Source organism: Salvia miltiorrhiza, chromosome 6 (genome assembly GCF_028751815.1).
Source record: "Salvia miltiorrhiza cultivar Shanhuang (shh) chromosome 6, IMPLAD_Smil_shh, whole genome shotgun sequence".
NCBI classification, from domain to species: domain Eukaryota; kingdom Viridiplantae; phylum Streptophyta; class Magnoliopsida; order Lamiales; family Lamiaceae; genus Salvia; species Salvia miltiorrhiza.
This window is the reverse complement of record NC_080392.1, coordinates 43,620,268-43,640,937: the sequence shown is the minus strand read 5'-3', so window position 1 is coordinate 43,640,937 and position 20,670 is coordinate 43,620,268. Positions and strand designations below refer to the sequence as shown.

Genomic DNA, 20,670 nt, shown 5'->3' with positions numbered 1-20,670 from the left:
AATCTACAAATAAATTAGTTATAATGCATGAATAGCCCTTCAAACCTAGGTTCGAATTCTCGATGAGGTGAAAATTTCACTATATTAACTAAGTAGCCTATTCGTTAAATCACAACCAATTTATTCGTATATTTATATTTACTTATTTATTATTCTTATTTCAAATAGTCATTCTCATTATAACACAACCCTTATTTCATAAGTTCAATATATTTATTTTATAAATTTAGTGCAAGATTACTAAATTTTTATTCAACTTTCCTCATTCTTGATTTTATGAGTGGTAACTAATTTGGACAGTTGAAAAATTAGTTATAATGTAAGGTCACAAAAGTAAGATTCCCAGCTCGAGCTTTGCCTTCAAATTCGACAAACACAAAAGTAAGATCCAAATCTCTCAAAAGAGTTTACACAAAAGTCTCCAAAAGCCTTCAAAAGTCATATTTCATTATGCAATATATATTTAGAGCAATTAGGACACAGAGCTCTCAAATGAAATGGATTATAGTATATAAGTAGTATTATATAACAAGACACATTAGGATTAGAACAGTCAAATATAAGCATATCTCAAACATGGGAACATGCAGTATCTGCTGCTACCACTCCCTACCTTACTGAATTATGACATTAAATCAAACAACTTATTGATGCTTCGAATCGAGCCAGATCAAGTACATGAAAAATCAAAGAAGCGCAGCAGAAGGGGACGGATCATATATCTTATGGCGCATGACACTCGCTACGTCTACAGAGTTTCAAAATTATGCATCCCAGACAACAATATGACGACTTTTAATTCAAATGAAATGGTGCATCACTCATCGAGTTCCTCCTGCTACTACTGCATTTTACTCTTTTATCATTCTAATGAGCAGTGGTGATAAGAAGTGAAAACACGACTAGTCAATGAGAAGAAACGAAATGGAAATATTATCAAACTGATGATGGTGATGCTAACCTTTGGATGTAGAAATGGAGTCGAGGACCCTTCCTTGAAGACAAATTCTGAGCTAGTGCTGAAGAAATAGTGCTGATGTGAAGATTATGCACTCGAAAACATGTTTCATTCCACAAACAGATAAAAGATCGGAAACACGTTTATTAGCTCAAAGTTTGATAGCCTAGCCCTTGCATCCCATCTCTTCTAGAATCATTTCTATTCATAAGAGAGGGCATCCAAGGAAACATTTTTACGAGTTCCTTGCTTATCGTATTTGGATTCCGTTGCCTCTCATCATTTATTCCGAACTTTGCCCTTTCTATAGCTTCCATGATATCTTCCCTCGATACACTTTCAGCGCCTGCAAATTCAGCCGAAAACAAAGTCACCACAATGTCCTAATAAAATCACAAAAAATAATACTCCCTCCGTTCATGATAAAAACCTCCTAGGAGGGAGTGGCATGGGTCTTAAGAGACGAGGTTGTTGAGTGTATTGAGAGTGGTGAAAAATTTGTTGTAATTAGTATTGGGAGTGGTGAAAAGTAAGGGTAAACGGGGTATTATAAGTAGTGGGTATAATCTATAAATAAAATAGTAAGTTTTTTTGAGGACGTCCAAAAAAGGAAAAGTATGAAGTTTTATCATGGAGGGAGGGAGTAATAATGAAATAAATAGTTTTCAAATGGAACATGAAGTGTGATAAGCAGCAAGCAAGGCAGCTTCGATAAAATAAATAAACAAATAAATTGGATATTTTTAAGGCTTGATAATATTGATGAAACCTCTGCGAGCAGCAAGGAGGGCAGCCTCGTTGACAATGTTTGCAAGATCAGCCCCGACAAAGCCTTGGGTAAGGGATGCAACTAGGTTGCAAATAAGGGCCAAGTCTTCCTCAAGAGGAACTCCTCTAAGATGTATAGCCAAAATCTTTTTCCTCCCTTCTTCATCTGGCTCTCCGACGTATACTTTTCTGGAGAACCGGCCAGGTCGACAAAGAGCTGGATCCAAGGCTTCTGGTCTATTTGTTGCAGCAATAACAACCACATTTACATTGGAGTCAAAGCCATCCATTTCTGTCAGCAACTAGAATGCAACAATGATAATAAGGGCCAAATCAAGCCAAAAAAGAGAATTTTATATTATTTAATTTGAAGATGCTTCTGGCTTTTTGGATAATCAATATCAATGTGAAAAGAAACTTAAAATGACGAGCACGTGCTAACTAATCCTAATTACTCAATTCCAGTTTAAGTCCTGATACTTCCACATTCATTCTACTCCATTCCTACTATTTAATAACTTCAATGAAGGAGTTTGCAATTTAACATTCTACTACTTGGAAAGAGTTAAAAGTTGGTTTAGTGCAACACAGAGGCATGAGGCTCACATCAATAAGTTCCTCCAGTTATCTGTTTGTTGAAATCTGTCCCAATTTTTCATGTCACTTAGAATTGTTAATGACCATGTAATATTTCATGTTTATATCAGCCATCTTTAGCAATAGATTAGTTCGTTATAATTTTCATGATGGTGACCACTATACTTGAACACAATACTAATGGTATGCATCAATCTTATAGTAAAAAGCTAGGATGTAATAGATATGCACGTGGGCGCGCATAAACTATAGGCAGAGCACAATTAAATAAAGAAATAGATGAAGAGTTTTTCGTTGCACCTTGACTGACAAAGTTAGCAATTTTATTTTTTACTTCTTGGAATGAGTCTATAGTTGGTTCACAGGAACACGGGGGTTTGGGGCGAGGGGGCTTTATATCAAATAAGTTCATCCTATTTTCGCATCAAATATGCAGTGATTTTTCAGCTTATGCAGCAGCTTCAAATTTTCTCATGCGTATATCCAGCATCTTCAACCAGCAATAGTTCAGCTATAGTGATTTTCATAAAATAGTATGCATTGCAATAATATACTAAATATGCACCATATGTTGGCCTACACATTATCTGCATTGTAATGTGCTTGAAAACAAGCTAAGTAAACGAGGAAAACATTAACGTCGAGAAAAGCGGAAATGCTACAATATAGACTCCCAAAGTCGAAACTGCAATTGAGAATACCTGGTTCAGTGTCTGGTCTCTTTCATCATTGAAGCTTCTTCCACGCTTTCCACCTACCGCATCAAGTTCATCAATGAAAATAATCGAAGGTGCATTCTTCTTTGCAACACTGAAAAGGTCCCTTATGCGGGCAGCCCCTCTTCCGACAAACAATTCAACAAATTCACTAGCAGAAACAGAGAAAAATGGTACTCCTGCTTCTCCAGCAACAGCACGGGCAAGTAAAGTCTTTCCTGTTCCTGGAGGGCCTACGAGCAACACGCCTCTGGGTAATTTGGCCCCCAATTTAGTGTAGTTAATTGATCCTTGGAGGCAACACACAACCTGTTAATGAGGAAAACAGGTAGTCATATACAGAAACCTCTTTTATCTCATCTCATCTCATATTATATGAAAGCAAACAACCTAACAAGTAACAGCAACTAATGCATGCCCAAAAAGTTTCGGCACCATGGATATTTAATATGAGGCAATACAGCACACTCGATTTATGGATACAACCTTTTTGCATCTATCCATAAGGTGAAAAGGAAAACAGCACAGTTGTCAGAAGTTTAGTGAGTTACAATTATAAACTTACAAAATATACTTTGCACCAAGAAAGCCAGCTTAAACGAATAAGAAGAAGAAGAGAAGCCATGGTCACTAACACTGTAACTTACTCAACGTTTGACAACCCATGTTTGGACTTCCTGATTTTGGACGAGACAAAAGAAGTTCCATTTTAGTCGTGTTGGTTACTTTCTCTATCTCATAAATATTACTCCATTACCTTGAAGAAAGAAGTTGAAAAGCAAGTATATTGACAAACACTGGCGCATAACCTTCGCCTACTATCATGAATTATTCATATGGCAAACCAAATTTATGAAACTTCCCTGGAAACATCATTTTGCAAGAAAGACGACATACCTCCATAAGCTCCACCTTCGCAGCATCAACACCCTCGACATCTTCAAAGCAAACCAATTGGTTGCTAGGTCTTCTCTTCTTGGCAGGACTGTTGGCAGCAGAAAGTTGACGATAGAGAATCCACATCAAAGGAGTCAAAGGAATCCACAACGTAAGAACTGTGATCAACATACTCCTCATCGACGTAAGTACTGATTGAGGTGCTGAGCCATACGAAATACCCTTCTCTCTCATCAAACTAAGGAGGTAGCTCTCATCATGATCAATCTTTCTCGTAGAAAACTCCCACGCAGGGGATGCATTTTTCTGTTTTGTCAGTTTCACAAGCATATCTTTCTCGTCTACATTATTCTGTGAAGCATCCTTGTTGGGCTCATTCTCAAGCACACCCTCACTCTTACTCACTGACTTATCTTCCACAGTCGACAACTTAGTGTTATAATATATACGACGAGTACCCTCCTCAAACAACACCTTGGACACACTCCCATTCTGAAGGTTCATTATCAACTCGGAATACGGAACACCTTTAGGATTCGGCATAGCAGTTAACTTGAGGAACAAGAAGCAGAGCCCCAAAACAACAGATACAGAAGTCGAAAAGGTTACTCTCTTCACATTCTTGCGGAGAAACGTTCCGAGGGCATCGAGCATCGACCTAATCGAAGCCCTTTTCAGTCTCCTCGACAATAACCTTATCCTAGGGCGCAATCTCAAGGAAAACCACCTCCTTCGTTTCCCATGATTTCCTTCTCTAACCAACTGACTATCAATATTTATCTTCTCATTTCCAATTAATCTAATCTTGTTGCTACATGACAATCTATGATACGGTTTACGACAGCAATTACTCAACAAAAAGGGACTAGAGGCAGGGCCAAAATTATTCTTGGAGATTGAACAAGAGCGAGTTCTATCTGCCGCAGAAACTTTAGAATTTATAACACAAAGATTCAACTTTTCTTGTGCAATCAAGAACCCATTGCTCCAAGCAAGAGGGAAAGAAGCCATTTTTTTATTAATAGTAAAAAGAAGTTTCCATGAACCCACCCACTGCAAGATTTGCCACAATCTAATTTGATAAACAAGTGGTAAATTGGCCTCAGAGAATGTGTAGGATTTACCTTGTTTCTTTATGATCTTGAATTTGAGATTGAAGATATGGCTCAGTTTAGCCGAGCTATTGAAGGAGAAGATAAGAGCTAAAACATGGGAATTCCGAAGATTTTTATGTCTGTTGTTTTTCCGACTCTTTGTGAAAAAAAATGGGGGGTGGCTGGTGACCAATGAGAATAAAGCTTTTCTATAGGGCTTGTTAGCAATTATCTTGAAATGTTGGGCAAAGAGTTATTTTTGAAATGTTGAATGAACATCCTCACAATGTAGCATGAAAAAAATAAAATTGAAAACTTTAGAATTTATAACAGGGGTTATGGCCAGAAAATACATGAACTTTAAAAAAAGTTGTAATTTTCAATCGAACTTTCAATTAAGTCAAAATATACATGAATTTATATTTTTGTTGCATTTTTCATCTAAGTTTGACTTTCAACGAAATTAGAGCTTAATTGACGGTCGAAATTAAGTCAAATATACTAAATTTTGTTTTCCTATACCTCCGAGCTTCTAAATACTCATCATCATCAGAAATTAGACAAAAATCATGTGAAATTCTGATTGTCAATTAAGTTCTAATTTCGTTGAAAGTCAAACTTAGGTGAAAATTGCAACAAAAATATACATTCATGCATATTTTGGCCTAATTGAAAGTTCAAGTGAAAATTGTAACTTTTTTCAAAGTTCGTGTATTTTTTGGCCATAATCCCTTTATAATATAAGATTCAACTTTTTTTCAAATTGTCGTATTTTTTTGTCAATTAATAAATAAAATTTTAATATTTTAACATTCGAACCAATTAAAATTTCAGTAATAATTAATTTTACGTGAATCTTTATATAACCTCCGTCTAGAGCTGTTGAATGGGCCGGGTCGGCCAATCCAGCCCGGCTCTTCAAGCTTTAGAATTATATGGGGTCGGGCCGGGCCAGCCCGAAATTTGATCGGCTGAAAAATAGCAAGCCCAGCCCAGTTATTGATCTGATCGGACGAAATGGGCTTATAAAAATTTCTCCCAATTTTTAGTATTAAAAAGAAAAGGTATAAGGCCTAGTTATTAATATGTCTTGGCCCATTCTTAAATTTCCTCCAGTCAAAGCCCAGAAAAAAATTTAATGGATCATATAATATTTCTTTTTTTAAAAGCCCATCCATTTAAAATGTTAGTCCAACTTAAACTCAAGTCACTGGAAATACAATTTAAAGTCCAAATTGAAATTAATAGAATAATTCTTTAAAATTTTGCAATAAGAAGACTCTAGCTTTAAAATCGTGTCGGAATTTAATCTAATCATATCGAACTAATATGCAAAGCATGAAATTGTGCATTTTTCTTAATACTTCGATGATTTGCATTTTCTTGTAAATCCTAATAGATCTTTTGCTGGAATTAAAATACTTTCTCAAAAAAATTCTCCAGACGAGAATCGACTTAAATAAAATTTCAAAATTCAAAAATTCTTGTGAATGTTCTATCGAGAAAAAGTCAGAATAGTATTATCATTTCTTTTAAATAAGGTATACATATTAAATATTTGCATGCCTTGATTAGAGCATCCACAATGGTGAGTCAAGGTGGGTGCACAATTGTGGTCTCCACTCCTATTGCATCCACTCTTCATAATGGGAGAGCCCACTCTTGGCTCACTAGATTTACTTTTCATTTTTAATTTATTTTTATTCTTATTTTTAATTTAATTTCACATTAAAGTGAAAAAATAAAATTTCATTAACTTTAAAAATTAAGCCTACATTGATTGAAAATTAAAATTGCAATACAATTAAATAAAGTCCTAAATTACTTAAAATTTTAAAAAGAACATAAAAAAGAGAACAACCTAAAATCTATGGGAGATTATTGCGTTGCTTGATTTCCGCCACCTTGGCCAAGTGAAACACCAACTCGTCAGAATTCATTTGAGACGTGTCCCTACTCATCAACATGCTATCGGCGAGGTCACGTTGAGTTTGGGAGAATACTCTCATTACCTTCACCATCTCCGCCATGTATCGGAGAGCTTGGGTATTTTCCTCCGCCTTCTTCTTGCCTTTTCCTTTGTCTCTCTTGGCCGCCTTTTGCCCTTGGGGCCGTGTGGAGATACTTTGATCGCTAGAAGTCATTGTGCCCTGACCGTCAGAGCCCTTCGAGCGTTTATCTGAGTGGACATCCTGGCCGATGCTTCCGAATTTCTTGGACTCGCGCAATACCTTCCATGCATACGGATACCTAAAATTAGCTTGAAACTCGGCGATCCACATTTTTTCTGTTTGCTCGATGATTTGATCATCACCCATGTCGGATGCCCAATTATCGCGGCACTTTTTGTACAAGGCCTCCCACCTCTTGCAGCCCTTCGCCACGCATTGAAAGTGTGACTTGATTTGCTTGATATCGCGTGTAATAGCTCCTTGGGGCCTTTGAGCATTGTAGGCTGTGCAGATGGCGCCCCAATACTCCTTTCCTTTTTGATCGGTCCCCACCATAGAGTCGTGGGTGTGCTCGAGATACAAACGACATATGAGTATCGTTTCCGGCGGACGATAGTTACCACGTTGTTTGGTGGTCGCCGGCATAGAAGCAATCTCCCCCACGTCGGGCTCGGGGTCGGCCTCCGCAGCAAATCGGGCGTTCAAATTGGTGGCCGATTGAAAGGCATTTGATTCTTGCATGGACGGCGAGAATCCTTGGCCGGATGCATTTGATTCGCCAGGAGATGGAATTTGGGGATGTTCACGCCAATAATTTTTCCAATCTCCTTCCATGGTTTTGTGAGAGTATAAATTATAGAAGATGAAGTATAGTAGTAGTAGGAGGAGGAGATGAAGTAGGGAATGAACATATTTATAGAAGCAAAATAGGAAAAAAAAAAAAAAAAAAAAAAAAAAAAAGGGAGGGGGGCAGCGGCCGAAAAAAAACGGCCAAAACCCAACGTCTCTCTTCCACATTTTTGAATTTTTTTTTTAATTGTAAAATACGAAAAAGTGGGAGGTGAGCACACGCGCCTGAGACTGCTTCCGGAGCGGCCCAGCGCTTAGCCTCTTTGCACCGCCGGTGCGGAATTGGGGAGGGGTGCAATAAATGGGGGCTCGCACCGGCTATTGATCCCCCATTGTGGCTGCTCTTAGTTAGTTATGTCATGTCCCAATGGGACACCAAACGATGCGAAATCATGTCTGTAAATAATGAGGTTTTGGGTTTGTAGTGCCCCAAAATATTTTTTTTACTACAATTTTTTTTAATTCCTTAATTATTTTTACTATTTAAATTTTAAGTCTTATAAGTCGCGCCTAGATATTGCATGAGCATGAGCATTTAATCTTTTCAAGCATATTTATTATTATTATTATTATTATTATTATTATTATTATTATTATTATTATTATTATTATTATTATTATTATTATTATTATTATTATTATGTCATAAGTTACTACATATTTTAAGCCCAAAAAATTATATTTTTTATTTCAGCCCAATTCTTTCTTGGAGCCCATTGCTTGAGCCCAAAGTAATTTCTTCTCTAGAATTTTCAGCACCAATTGGAAACCCTAATTCACCTTTCCTTCTTGATAATATTAAAATTTTGGGAAGATTGTTCTTGATTGATTCTTTTACCAAAATTAAACTCTAGCTCCTAGTATAAATAGCACCCTTTTTCATTCTCTTCCTCACACCTATAAACCACCGAATTCTCTCTGCTGGAGAGGTAAATAACTCATCCTCTCATTTCCCTTATATTTTTCTCTGTATTTTTTTCTCTTTATCAATCCAATCTCGAAAGAAAAGACAACCTTTTTTCTTATTTTTAAGTCTTGTCTTTAGAAGAAAACTTTATGATGATAGTGAGTCTTCAATTTTCAAATGTCAGAGTATTATAATTGTTTTATCACTATGTGTATCTTATTTCCAATTCCCATGAATATACTTAATTATAATCTATACATATGTAGATATGTAGGTGTGCAGATACATGCTTTAGTGATGATCTAATAATTAGTCATTATTTTATACAAGCAAACATATATACATATTTAAATGATGTCATACGTGTATATATATATTTATATGTTTGGATAGTGTTCCTTCTAATGTTTAATATTTATATATTAAGTAGAAATCATTTTCGTATATATGTTTAAAGTTATGATACATAATAGATTTTTATTGTAATATATAATATACTTGTGTTAAGCATGTATACCTTAATTCCCTTAATTTCTTATGCGCATGATTTATTAATTTTAACTTTATGTTTGACATGATTAGTAGTTATGTGCCTTTTATTTATGCAATATATATATATACTCGTATATTTTAAATATTAGTAAATTTAAATAGAAAAGAACTTTGTTATATACATACATATACTAGAATTATACGTGTGTATATATGTATATGTTTGTTTAAAGAGTATGATTTCATCAGAATATATAATTATATATTTATAAATTGTAATTCTTTATTTAAGAAAATTGTTGGCAGAATAAGTTTAGATGTTTTATTTCTTTCTATATATATATATATATATATATATATATATATATATATATATATATATATTCATGATCATGTGCATTCATTAGTCAAACATATTTTAATTATGATTTCATAATTCATTTTAGGAACGGCGCGCAAGACTTAATTATTTAATTGCGAGTTTTATTCAAGAAAGGTTAAGGTGGGGTTATAACGTTGCATTTAACATTTATCCTTATTATACGTTTTACTCAAATTATATGTTGTGAGATGCAGGCAGAGCCTACGGGCTATATGAGACAGAAAGTTATAGCCTACGGGCTAAATGAGATAGAAAGTTATAGCCTACGGGCTAAATGAGATAGAAAGTTATAGCCTACGGGTTATATGAGAAAGAAAGTTATAGCCTACGGGCTATATGAGACAGAAAGTTATAGCCTACGGGCTAAATGAGACAGAAAGTTATAGCCTATGGGCTATATGAGACAGAAAGTTATAGCCTACGGGTTATATGAGAAAGAAAGTTATAGCCTACGGGCTATATGAGACAGAAAGTTATATAGCCTTCGGGCTAAGAGACAGAAAGTTATTGCTTTCGGGCAATATGAAAGAGCAGACAATTTTTATTGCACTTATATTTTGTTGTGATTCTTATAATATAGATAAATGCACCCCACTGAGTTTATTGTACTCACCCCAAAACAATATCTTTTTCAGGAGATGACTCGGGCGATGAGAGGCAGGGCGAGTGATGGTCAAGATCAAAGAAGAAATAATGTTTTATTTTTAATTAGAATAAAGACTCAGTTTATGATGTTTAATCACATTTCTCAATTGGATTTGAGTTTTAGTTATTTAAGTATTAAAATCTTATTTATGTTATTCAAAGTGCATTTTATTATTTTAATGAAAATTGGGGCGTCACAGTATGGTATCAGAGCAGGTCTACATTTCTGTAGACTTGCAATAAAAATCTTTTTAAGAAAAATGACCATCATCGCAGCCGCCACATCGCTACCGAGTGAGGTAAAAGTCAAAAGTATATTTATGATGCTTTAAGTTTTCTTGATGAAGTTAGATTTTATTTCATTTTTTTTTTCTTCTCATGTCCTCGAGATTACTTATCTAGATGATATTAGAACACACAAAACCTGTAGAATAAGTACAGCGATGCCAACACGTGTACAAGAATTGGGACGACGAATCTCTTAGAATCAATGAGAATTAGTACCTATAGTTGTTGTTTTTTTTTTTTTTTTTTTTGTCGCACAACTCTTACTATATACTGCACCATTTTAGATTATGGCCAGAACAAGGGGTAACAGGAGACCTCCGGCAGTCGAAGAATCTGATAGCGAAGCCACTCAATCGATGGGGAATAGGAATCGAAATCGAAATGACGTTAATACGCTGGCCCACGTGCTTGCACAAGCACTGAGAGGAGTATTGCCTCAGCAACCGCATCAACCTCAAGCAGAAGGTGGAAATGGAGTAGTAGCTCAATTTCGAAGCATGGCACCACCAATTCTAAGAGGGAATGAAGGACCCTTAGGGACCGAGGAGTGGATGCGCCAGATGGAACGCATTTTCAACTACATACGTTGCAGGGACGATTTGAAGGTGACATGTGCAGCCTTCCAACTAATAGACGATGCAGGACACTGGTGGGAGTCAGAAACTGTTGTCCTTACTGAAGAGCAGATGAGAGCCATCACCTGGAGAACGTTCAAGGAGAAAGTGATGGGGAAGTTTTTCCCAAGGAGTTTTCGCAAACAAAAGGAGATAGAGCTCATGAACTTGGAGCAAGGAAACATGACTGTTCTGGAATACGAGCGGAAATTCACCCAACTAGGCCGTTTTGCTCCCCATTTGGTGGACACCGATGAAAGAAGGCTTGGAGATTTGAGAATGGGTTACGCCCTGAGATTGGAGGGCACTTAGCAGCTCTAAACATCACATCATACTCGGAAATCTTAGAACGAGCCCAAGCAGTCGCATCACGCCTGAAACTGGACAACTCTGTGGTTCGACCTCAACATACTGGAGAAAAGAGGCACTGGGATGATCGAGACAACATGAGGAACTCCCAGCCAGAAAAGAAACCAAGGAGTAATGTGGGAGACGACCAAGAATTGGCGCCACACAAACCTCTTTGTCCACGTTGTCAGCGTTACCATTTCGGAGAGTGCAAATCTGGCGAGAACGTATGCTTTCGATGTCACAAAGGAGGACACATGGCGATGAACTGCCCAGAAACACGAAGTACGAATGCCTCGAACAACAACAACGTCCCGACTTGGCGGAATAGGGACAATGACTGGGGAAGAAATCAGGACAACAACAACAACAACAGGGGAATGAACCAAAATTACAACAACAATGGTGCCCGCAAGGGAGAGGCACGGGTTTATGCCATGAACCAGGAAGAGATGGAGGGAGAGGCTCAGACTATGTCAGGTATCTTACCCGTTTCGAACAAGACTGCTCTAGTACTATTTCTTTCCAGTGCTTCGCATTCGTTTATCGCAAGGAGATTTTACGAAAAGCAGATACAACCGTTGAAGGTAAGAATTCCCTCAGGAAAGGTGGTGGGAATAGATCGTTTGACAAGGGAGAAAAAAAACTAAGATCTCGTTACATCAGGCCCTTTGATAGTCTCGAAAGAGTTAGTGAGGTAGTATATCGATTAGTGTCGCCACCAAGCTTGACTTCGATACATAACGTCTTTTATGTCTCGTCTTTGAGAAAATTCGTCCATGACCCGGGCAACATTGTGAATCACATCAAGCTAGAACTTGATAGAGGCCTAACTTATGATGAGCACCCGATAGCCATTTTGGATAGAAAAGTTCGTGAGTTAAGAAGTAAAGAAATCCCTCTAATCAAAGTCCAATAGAGTAGACATGATCATAGCGAGGCTACATAGGAAAGGCCGAAAATGAAGATAGCATTAGATCTAGATACCCTCTTTTGTTTGACTCAGGTAAGTAATTTCGAGGACGAAATTTTTTTTAGTTGGTAAGGTTGTAGTGCCCCAAATTTTTTTTTTTACTACAATTTTTTTTAATTCCTTAATTATTTTTACTATTTAAATTTTAAGTCTTATAAGTCGCGCCTAGATATTGCATGAGCATGAGCATTTAATCTTTTCAAGCATATTTATTATTATTATTATTATTATTATTATTATTATTATTATTATTATTATTATTATTATTATTATTATTATTATTATTATGTCATAAGTTACTACATATTTTAAGCCCAATGTCACACCCCAATTCTTGAATGAATAAATATAATCGAGGTGCAACTAATTCATAGAAATAAACAAGGAACAACCTTGTAAAAACCCGAAATAGGATAGAAAGTCGGGCTATGCCCCTTTGGATCACAAGTTTTGTTTCATGCTTCTGACAACCGACATTCATTGGCATAAATTAAGTAGTGAAGAGTCTAAGCTCGGTCAGATATATCATTTGAAATTTAACATGAAGATCTTAAGTTGGGAAAACAAAAGACTGATATGAGTAATTGCTACAGCGGAAGTCTAACATAGGAATTTATCTCTAGCCTCAGCTCCGTCCCGTCAGCACCGGCCAGCCAACCTGAAAACATTTGAAAGTATTTTTGGGCTAAGTACTAATGTACTTAGTGGGCATGCATTTTCATAAACATTTCATTATTTTCTTAAAGACAGTTTATCCAATCATACTTGACATGACTTAGAAGGTTTTAAATTGAAATAACTTCTAAGCATGTTAAAATATTTTCTTTCATTTGTGCGCACATGTCACACTCCCTTTCTGTTACTCGCTGTGATCCCGGACCTTTTAGCCACCGACGGATCTCTGTCTCCCGCTTACTTGAACTGAGGGCGTAACCCAGACAAGTTTACTTTGACCTCGGGACGCTACCCAGGCAGGCCTGATATTTCTCATGCTCCGGAACACATCCAGCCGAGCACCCTTATAACGCCTCTGGTTAGAGCCCGATGGAGATCAACTCACCGAGTCAACTAACAAGTGTACACAATTCTCAAACAACGTATTAGGTCATAAGAGAACCTCAATTGATTAACTGCGCGAGCCTTAAACAGAGCAGAGTGCACATAAACATTTTATTGGATAAACAGTTTTCATTACATTAAATAAACAATTTGCATTTTATTGAAACATTTAGAGCTTAATAACTCAATCATACTTTGTACATTTGGAAAGTAATGCCACCTGTATAGGCAAAGCCTGTCGTTTAACCTTATCTCTGAATCGGAATAGCAGTGCTAATCATTCTGATGCTCAAAGCCTACAAGAAATCTATTCTCAATAGGTCTCCTTAAATCTAATCTTAAGTCATGGTGTAGTGCTTAACATTCTATGATTCACTTAGCCGGGTTTTCAAAATTTAATAAATAAATAATTGAAAACATTTCTCTTGAGTTAAGAACACCAACAATATTCTTACTCGACTTTCTTTAATAATTGGAATTATAATGAAAACCAATTTAAATCATGAGTACTTTTATTTGCAAAAATGCATATGCAAATGCATGTCATGCTTAGCATATAATAAGTAATTTACTTAAAATATGCACATAATAATAATATAATATTATTATGCAAATTAAAAATAATTAATCAAACTTAATAAGTCTAATTAATTAAAATAGTGTATCTCCTTTAAATAAAAATCTGCATAAATCCAATTAAATAAATTAATAAAGGCCCAACATATTTAAAAATTAAAAGCCCAACTGAAACAAAAATAAATAAAATCTCGGCCCATGACTCGAGCCCACTACTAATTAAAATCGGCCCACTCTCTAACAAAGCCCTACTCCAAAGCCCAACACTCCCTCCCCCCTTCTTCTTCCCCCTAGCCGCACAACACTCACACACACAACTGCAATTCACTCTCTCTCTCTCAAGCGGCGCAGCACACACACTCACGCATACACAGACGCGGCTGCACCCTCTCCCCTCCTCTCGATCTTTTCCGGCGGCGGTAGTAGCGCCGCCTCCGCCGTCCCCTGACTCCCCTCTCCCCATCTCTCGCCTCTATCTTCTTCAACCTTCATCTCTCGCTCCCCATCGACCTCTCTCTTTCTCTCTTCACGTCGGAAGTACGACGCCGCGGAGACTCGCCGGAGGCGCAGCAGCGACGAGCTACCGCCACCAGCTCTCTCTCTGACCTCTCTCTCTTCGGCTGGTAACAGCCGCCCACCGTGGAGCTCGCCGGAGGAGCAGCAGCGACAAGCCGCGCCACCCTCGGCTATCTACACACACCAGGACACATAGACGGAGGTAGCACGCAGCCGCCGTCCGCCGACTCTCTCTCTCAAGTCGTGGCCGGGCAGAAGCGGTACCGCCGCCGTGCTCTGCCTCCCTCCGCTAAACTTTGGCCGACGGCAGCAGCTTCATGCCACCACCATCGCCGCCCTCTTATCTCCCTCGGAACTCTCTCTGTGACTCCCGCCGACGAGCAGCAGCCGGAGCCGCCCGCCGGAGCCCTAACCTCTACCCAGACCAGCTCCGACCAGCCCCCAGCCCATTCCTTGTTCCCGACAGCCGGCGACTCTCAGGCCGTCGCCGTCCTGTCCTCACAAATCCTCAAGACTCGACCTTTATTCCTTCAAATACATTGATGCTTTCAATATAAAACAAATCTCTTCTTTTCTTTAAAAACATTCATGCTTGTAAATAAATGTATATGAACAGAGTGTATGCATATGAATAAAGTTTGCATCATTAGAAATTCTTGCAAAAGTTTATACATGTATGTTGGTTTACTGGATTGGCACAGATGGTATGCTTGAATTTTAACAGTCGAGTAAATGAGGTAAGGGCTCGAGAGGAAACCTTTAGGAATTTGGTTTGAATTACTCAAAATGTGAAATAGGTGTTGCCTGAATCTGGATTTGCTTGTTTGCTGGAATCACTGCACAATATTTCAGATTTTTGCTTCTCTTCAATATATGCAGAGGAACTAAGAATGAGATGGAGAAATCTCAAAGTTGAGAGGAATTTACCTATGGTTGCTGCGCACTTCAGGGATGAAGAAGAGCTTGTGAGGAAATTTCCAAATGGATTGACTGTTGTAAAATATTGATTTGCATGTGATTGCTTTAACAAAAGTATGGCTGATTGCTTTAACAAAAGTATGGCTAAAGTTGTGATTTTGGGGAGACAAGGTATCGTGTGTAGTGTGGTTGGAAAGGAAATTGGTTAGGTGGAAAGAGTGGGTGGAATTGAGTAGGTGTTAAAGTGGCTGATGGGAGAGGTAGGTATGGGAGAATAAAATAAAATACAATAAAAATCTTCCGGGTTGTACTATGAAAACTGTAATAATCGTTCAGTGTTCGCTAAATAAATAGCTCGTGAAAATACTTGAATGCTAAATTAAATAATTATGCGATGCATATAAATTTAATAACTAAATTTACAAATGTTTTTTTGTAAATTATTTTTGTTGGAATTAAAAATAAATTCTTTTTCTCAATCCGGCGTGAATCATCTTAAATCTAAGTTTAAAATTATTCTAAACTTAGCTCGAGGAAACGGGGTATTACACCCAAACAATTATATTTTTTATTTCAGCTCAATTCTTTCTTGGAGCCCATTGCTTGAGCCCAAAGTAATTTCTTCTCTAGAATTTTCAGCACCAATTGGAAACCCTAATTCACCTTTCCTTCTTGATAATATTAAAATTTTGGAAAGATTGTTCTTGATTGATTCTTTTACCAAAATTAAACCCTAGCTCCTAGTATAAATAGCACCCTTTTTCATTCTCTTCCTCACACCTATAAACCACCGAATTCTCTCTGCTGGAGAGGTAAATAACTCATCCTCTCATTTCCCTTATATTTTTCTCTGTATTTTTTTCTCTTTATCAATCCAATCTCGAAAGAAAAGACAACATTTTTTCTTATTTTTAAGTCTTGTCTTTAGAAGAAAACTTTATGATGATAGTGAGTCTTCAATTTTCAAATGTCAGAGTATTATAATTGTTTTATCACTACGTGTATCTTATTTCCAATTCCCATGAATATACTTAATTATAATCTATACATATGTAGATATGTAGGTGTGCAGATACATGCTTTAGTGATGATCTAATAATTAGTCATTATTTTATACAAGCAAACATATATACATATTTAAATGATGTCATACGTGTATATATATATATTTATATGTTTGGATAGTGTTCCTTCTAATGTTTAATATTTATATATTAAGTAGAAATCATTTTCGTATATCTGTTTAAAGTTATGATACATAATAGATTTTTATTGTAATATATAATATACTTGTGTTAAGCATGTATACCTTAATTCCCTTAATTTCTTATGCGCATGATTTATTAATTTTAACTTTATGTTTGACATGATTAGTAGTTATGTGCCTTTTATTTATGCAATATATATATATACTCGTATATTTTAAATATTAGTAAATTTAAATAGAAAAGAACTTTGTTATATACATACATATACTAGAATTATACGTGTGTATATATGTATATGTTTGTTTAAAGAGTATGATTTCATCAGAATATATAATTATATATTTATAAATTGTAATTCTTTATTGGGTTAATAGCCGGAAAATACACGAACTATTTTGAGATTTGCATATTGCACATGACCTTCAAAATTAGCCCCAGAATACATGACTTTTCAATTTAATCGCAATTTGCACCCGCGTTGACTAACACTTTGATCGGTGGTGACATGGCCATCAGATTTTGTTGACGTGGACGCACCGGCGATCAAGTAAAACGACGTCGTTTTTGTCAAGTTTTTTTAAATAAAAAAAAATAAAAAAACAAAAAAACATGAAATCCGGCGCCCCTCCCCCTGACTCTCTCTCTCTCTGGCCCATTTCTCTCCCGCCGCGCCCCCTCTCTCCTCTGCTCCGGCGAGCAGCCAGCCGGCCTAACCTCTCCCGACTTCCTTCTCTCTCGTCTCTCACACACAGACCAAGCACACACACTGACACATGAGAACTCACACACACAACGCACCAAATCCTCAGCCACCAAATCTCGACACCCTACTATTGTCACCGGTTGAGAGTAGGGCGGCGATTCTCGCCGTGAATCGAGGGTGAAACGGCGGCAGCCGTTGGCTATTGACGTGTGGCAGAAGGAGAGGGGATTTCAGAGAGATTTAGGGATTTAAGGAGAAGGGTTCTGAAATTGGAAGAATTTTTGGGGGTTTTCGTATTTTGAGTCAGAATGAGAGACGAAGGGCGGCGTCGTCGGTCTGTTGGCGGCGGAGGAGAAGCCGGGGAGGTAGGCGCCGGTCTGCTGCTGCTGTTGCGGCGTCGATGTCGGAGTTGCAGAGGGAGGTTGAAGTAGGGTTACTGAAAAGAGAAGGCTGGGGGATTTAAAGTAATCCTCGCTCTGAAATCCGGCGACGACACAGCCACCGTCCATGTCTCCGCCCCTAGATCCCCAATCCAGATCTGAGACGGAGGCGGTGGCCTGAGGTGGAGGGCGGCAGATCGTGGGGGAAAAGGAAGTCGCGGTGGCCTCCGATGGTCGGGAGAGGAAGTCGCAGCGGCTGGGCTGCTTCGATGGCCTCGGATGCTCGGTGGTCAGGAGAGGAAGTCGCAGCGGCTGGGCTGCTTCGATGGCCTCGGAAGCTCGGTGGACGGGAGAGGAAGTCGCAGCGGCGGGGATGAACGGCGGCGGGGCAGGAGATTGAAGAAGAAGACATTTTTCTTTATTTTTTTTATTTTTTCTCCCTATCAAAACGACGTCGTTTTGAACGCGTGGCATTCCACTGTGTAAAAAATGCCAAGTGTAATGCCACGTATTTTAAAATTTTTTCCACGTCATTGCCGGTCAAACATAAGAGTGGCCGGAACTTTCGCCGGGTGCAAATTGCGATTAAATTGAAAGGTCATGTATTATGGGGCTAATTTTGAAGGTCATGTGCAATATGCAAATCTCAAAATAGTTCGTGTATTTTCCGGCTATTAACCCTTCTTTATTTAAGAAAATTGTTGGCAGAATAAGTTTAGATGTTTTATTTCTTTCTATATATATATATATATATATATATATATATATATATATATATATATATATATATATATATATTCATGATCATGTGCATTCATTAGTCAAACATATTTTAATTATGATTTCATAATTCATTTTAGGAACGGCGCGCAAGACTTAATTATTTAATTGCGAGTTTTATTCAAGAAAGGTTAAGGTGGGGTTATAACGTTGCATTTAACATTTATCCTTATTATACGTTTTACTCAAATTATATGTTGTGAGATGCAGGCAGAGCCTACGGGCTATATGAGACAGAAAGTTATAGCCTACAGGCTAAATGAGATAGAAAGTTATAGCCTACGGGCTAAATGAGATAGAAAGTTATAGCCTACGGGTTATATGAGAAAGAAAGTTATAGCCTACGGGCTATATGAGACAGAAAGTTATAGCCTACGGGCTAAATGAGACAGAAAGTTATAGCCTACGGGTTATATGAGAAAGAAAGTTATAGCCTACGGGCTATATGAGACAGAAAGTTATATAGCCTTCGGGCTAAGAGACAGAAAGTTATTGCTTTCGGGCAATATGAAAGAGCAGACAATTTTTATTGCACTTATATTTTGTTGTGATTCTTATAATATAGATAAATGCACCCCACTGAGTTTATTGTACTCACCCCAAAACAATATCTTTTTCAGGAGATGACTCGGGCGATGAGAGGCAGGGCGAGTGATGGTCAAGATCAAAGAAGAAATAATGTTTTATTTTCAATTAGAATGAAGACTCAGTTTATGATGTTTAATCACATTTCTCAATTGGATTTGAGTTTTAGTTATTTAAGTATTAAAATCTTATTTATGTTATTCAAAGTGCATTTTATTATTTTAATGAAAATTGGGGCGTCACAGGGTTCAAATTCCACCGCTTCCCCTTCCCCTTCCCCAAATAATAATAATAATAATAGTTAGTTATGTCATAAATAATAACTATATTATTCAAACATACAGTGGCGGATCCACATGTAGGCTAGGGTGGGCTGAAGCCCACTCCCAAACTTTCAGTTTTTTTTTTATAAAAAAAACCAATTTAATTTTTATTTACACTAATATATATATATATATATAATTATTTGTTTAAATAGTTCATATATTTAAATCAATTAATCAACTTAATTTAGTATCAATTCATATATTTTTAATTTTAATTTCAATAATTTGTGTAGATAATTGCATATTTCTTTATTTAAAAGTAATTAATTTAAATATAAAACTAACATGTATCTTACAAGTGTAGATATTTGCATACGTATGGGTATATATTAAAATATGATAGTCAAATTAGATGTATATGATTCTAATATAATTTGTGTAATTAAATTAACTTATTCTATATAGAATGTTATAATAATTATGAATTTGAAAATATTATTTTAAAATTTTCTCACCCTATTCATAGTGTTAGAATTTGAAAGTTCGTTTAATCTATATAATAGCATAATGATAAAAAAAAAAAAAAAATTCCACTTAAACTACAGTTGTAAATTAGTTCTTTTTTTGGGGGGACATCATTTATTATTTTGGTTTGAAATTTTAACTCTTTGTTGGGTGAATTTGATCAAATTTATTTGTCCATTTATTAATAGGGATGTCAAAAAAGCTCGAAACCGACGGGTCGACCCGAATAGATCGATAAAAAAGGTGGGTTAGGGCTGAAAATTTTTAGCCTGAAAAAATTTAGCCCGAATGTCCCGAATTGAAAATAGCCCGAGTCCGATAGGGTTGGCCCAAAAATCAAGTGGGTTGGCCCGATTAATCGAACATTTTCTTAATAATTGATTTTTAAACTTTAATACTTGATTTTTTAATTCGATAATAACATTTTGATGCTTGTAAAATATATTTTGATTTTTTCCAATAGTTAATAACAAACATCTATCATATAAAAGTCAAACAAAGATAATCATTTATATTAAATCTATATACAATTTATATCGGAAACGAAGTCAAAGTTAGATATTATGTAAACTTATGTTCAAATAAAACTATTTTTTGTATTTAAAATAAGACAAAATGTCTGGATTTAAAAAATATGGCATATTTTATTACAAGAATATGATTATTTATATAAA

At 36.6% G+C, this 20,670-nt stretch overlaps 2 protein-coding genes and 1 long non-coding RNA gene across 5 annotated transcripts; all 3 read right to left on the bottom strand.

The window, feature by feature from the left end:
- Positions 1–488: 488 nt before the first annotated feature.
- On the bottom strand, positions 489–5,209 carry LOC130989802 (probable inactive ATP-dependent zinc metalloprotease FTSHI 3, chloroplastic). Of its 3 annotated transcripts, none has more exons than XR_009090759.1 (5): positions 3,937–5,209; positions 3,025–3,348; positions 1,728–2,028; positions 962–1,304; positions 489–867 (listed from the first exon to the last, which is right to left on the bottom strand). XR_009090759.1 is itself a non-coding variant. In XM_057913900.1 (4 exons), the coding sequence occupies exons 1-4, from the start codon at positions 4,945–4,947 to the stop codon at positions 1,105–1,107; spliced, it is 1,836 nt and encodes a 611-aa protein (XP_057769883.1). In that variant the 5' UTR covers positions 4,948–5,200; the 3' UTR covers positions 489–1,104. The 3 variants fall into 3 exon arrangements, 1 of the variants encoding a protein (XP_057769883.1); XR_009090760.1 differs by having other exon boundaries at positions 489–844; positions 3,937–5,200; XM_057913900.1 differs by having other exon boundaries at positions 489–1,304; positions 3,937–5,200.
- Positions 5,210–6,898: 1,689 nt separating this feature from the next.
- Positions 6,899–7,816, bottom strand: LOC130991008 (uncharacterized). The gene has a single exon (XM_057915212.1). The coding sequence runs from the start codon at positions 7,814–7,816 to the stop codon at positions 6,899–6,901; it is 918 nt and encodes a 305-aa protein (XP_057771195.1).
- Positions 7,817–12,844: 5,028 nt separating this feature from the next.
- Positions 12,845–13,846, bottom strand: LOC130989801 (uncharacterized). Its single transcript, XR_009090758.1, has 2 exons — positions 13,760–13,846; positions 12,845–13,138 (listed from the first exon to the last, which is right to left on the bottom strand). It is a non-coding gene; the product is annotated as an uncharacterized LOC130989801 (long non-coding RNA).
- Between the last annotated feature and the right edge of the window lie 6,824 nt (positions 13,847–20,670).

Excerpts from the sequence above, each read along its gene's own strand:
- LOC130989802 (XM_057913900.1), bottom strand. The coding sequence starts at position 4,947 with ATGGCTTCTTTCCCTCTTGCTTGGAGCAATGGGTTCTTGATTGCACAA. Across the intron at positions 3,349-3,936 it reads CGAAGGTGGAGCTTATGGAG|GTTGTGTGTTGCCTCCAAGG; the intron begins GTATGTCGTCTT and ends CCTCATTAACAG. Across the intron at positions 1,305-1,727 it reads CCTCCTTGCTGCTCGCAGAG|GCGCTGAAAGTGTATCGAGG; the intron begins GTTTCATCAATA and ends CTGAATTTGCAG.
- LOC130991008 (XM_057915212.1), bottom strand. The coding sequence starts at position 7,816 with ATGGAAGGAGATTGGAAAAATTATTGGCGTGAACATCCCCAAATTCCA.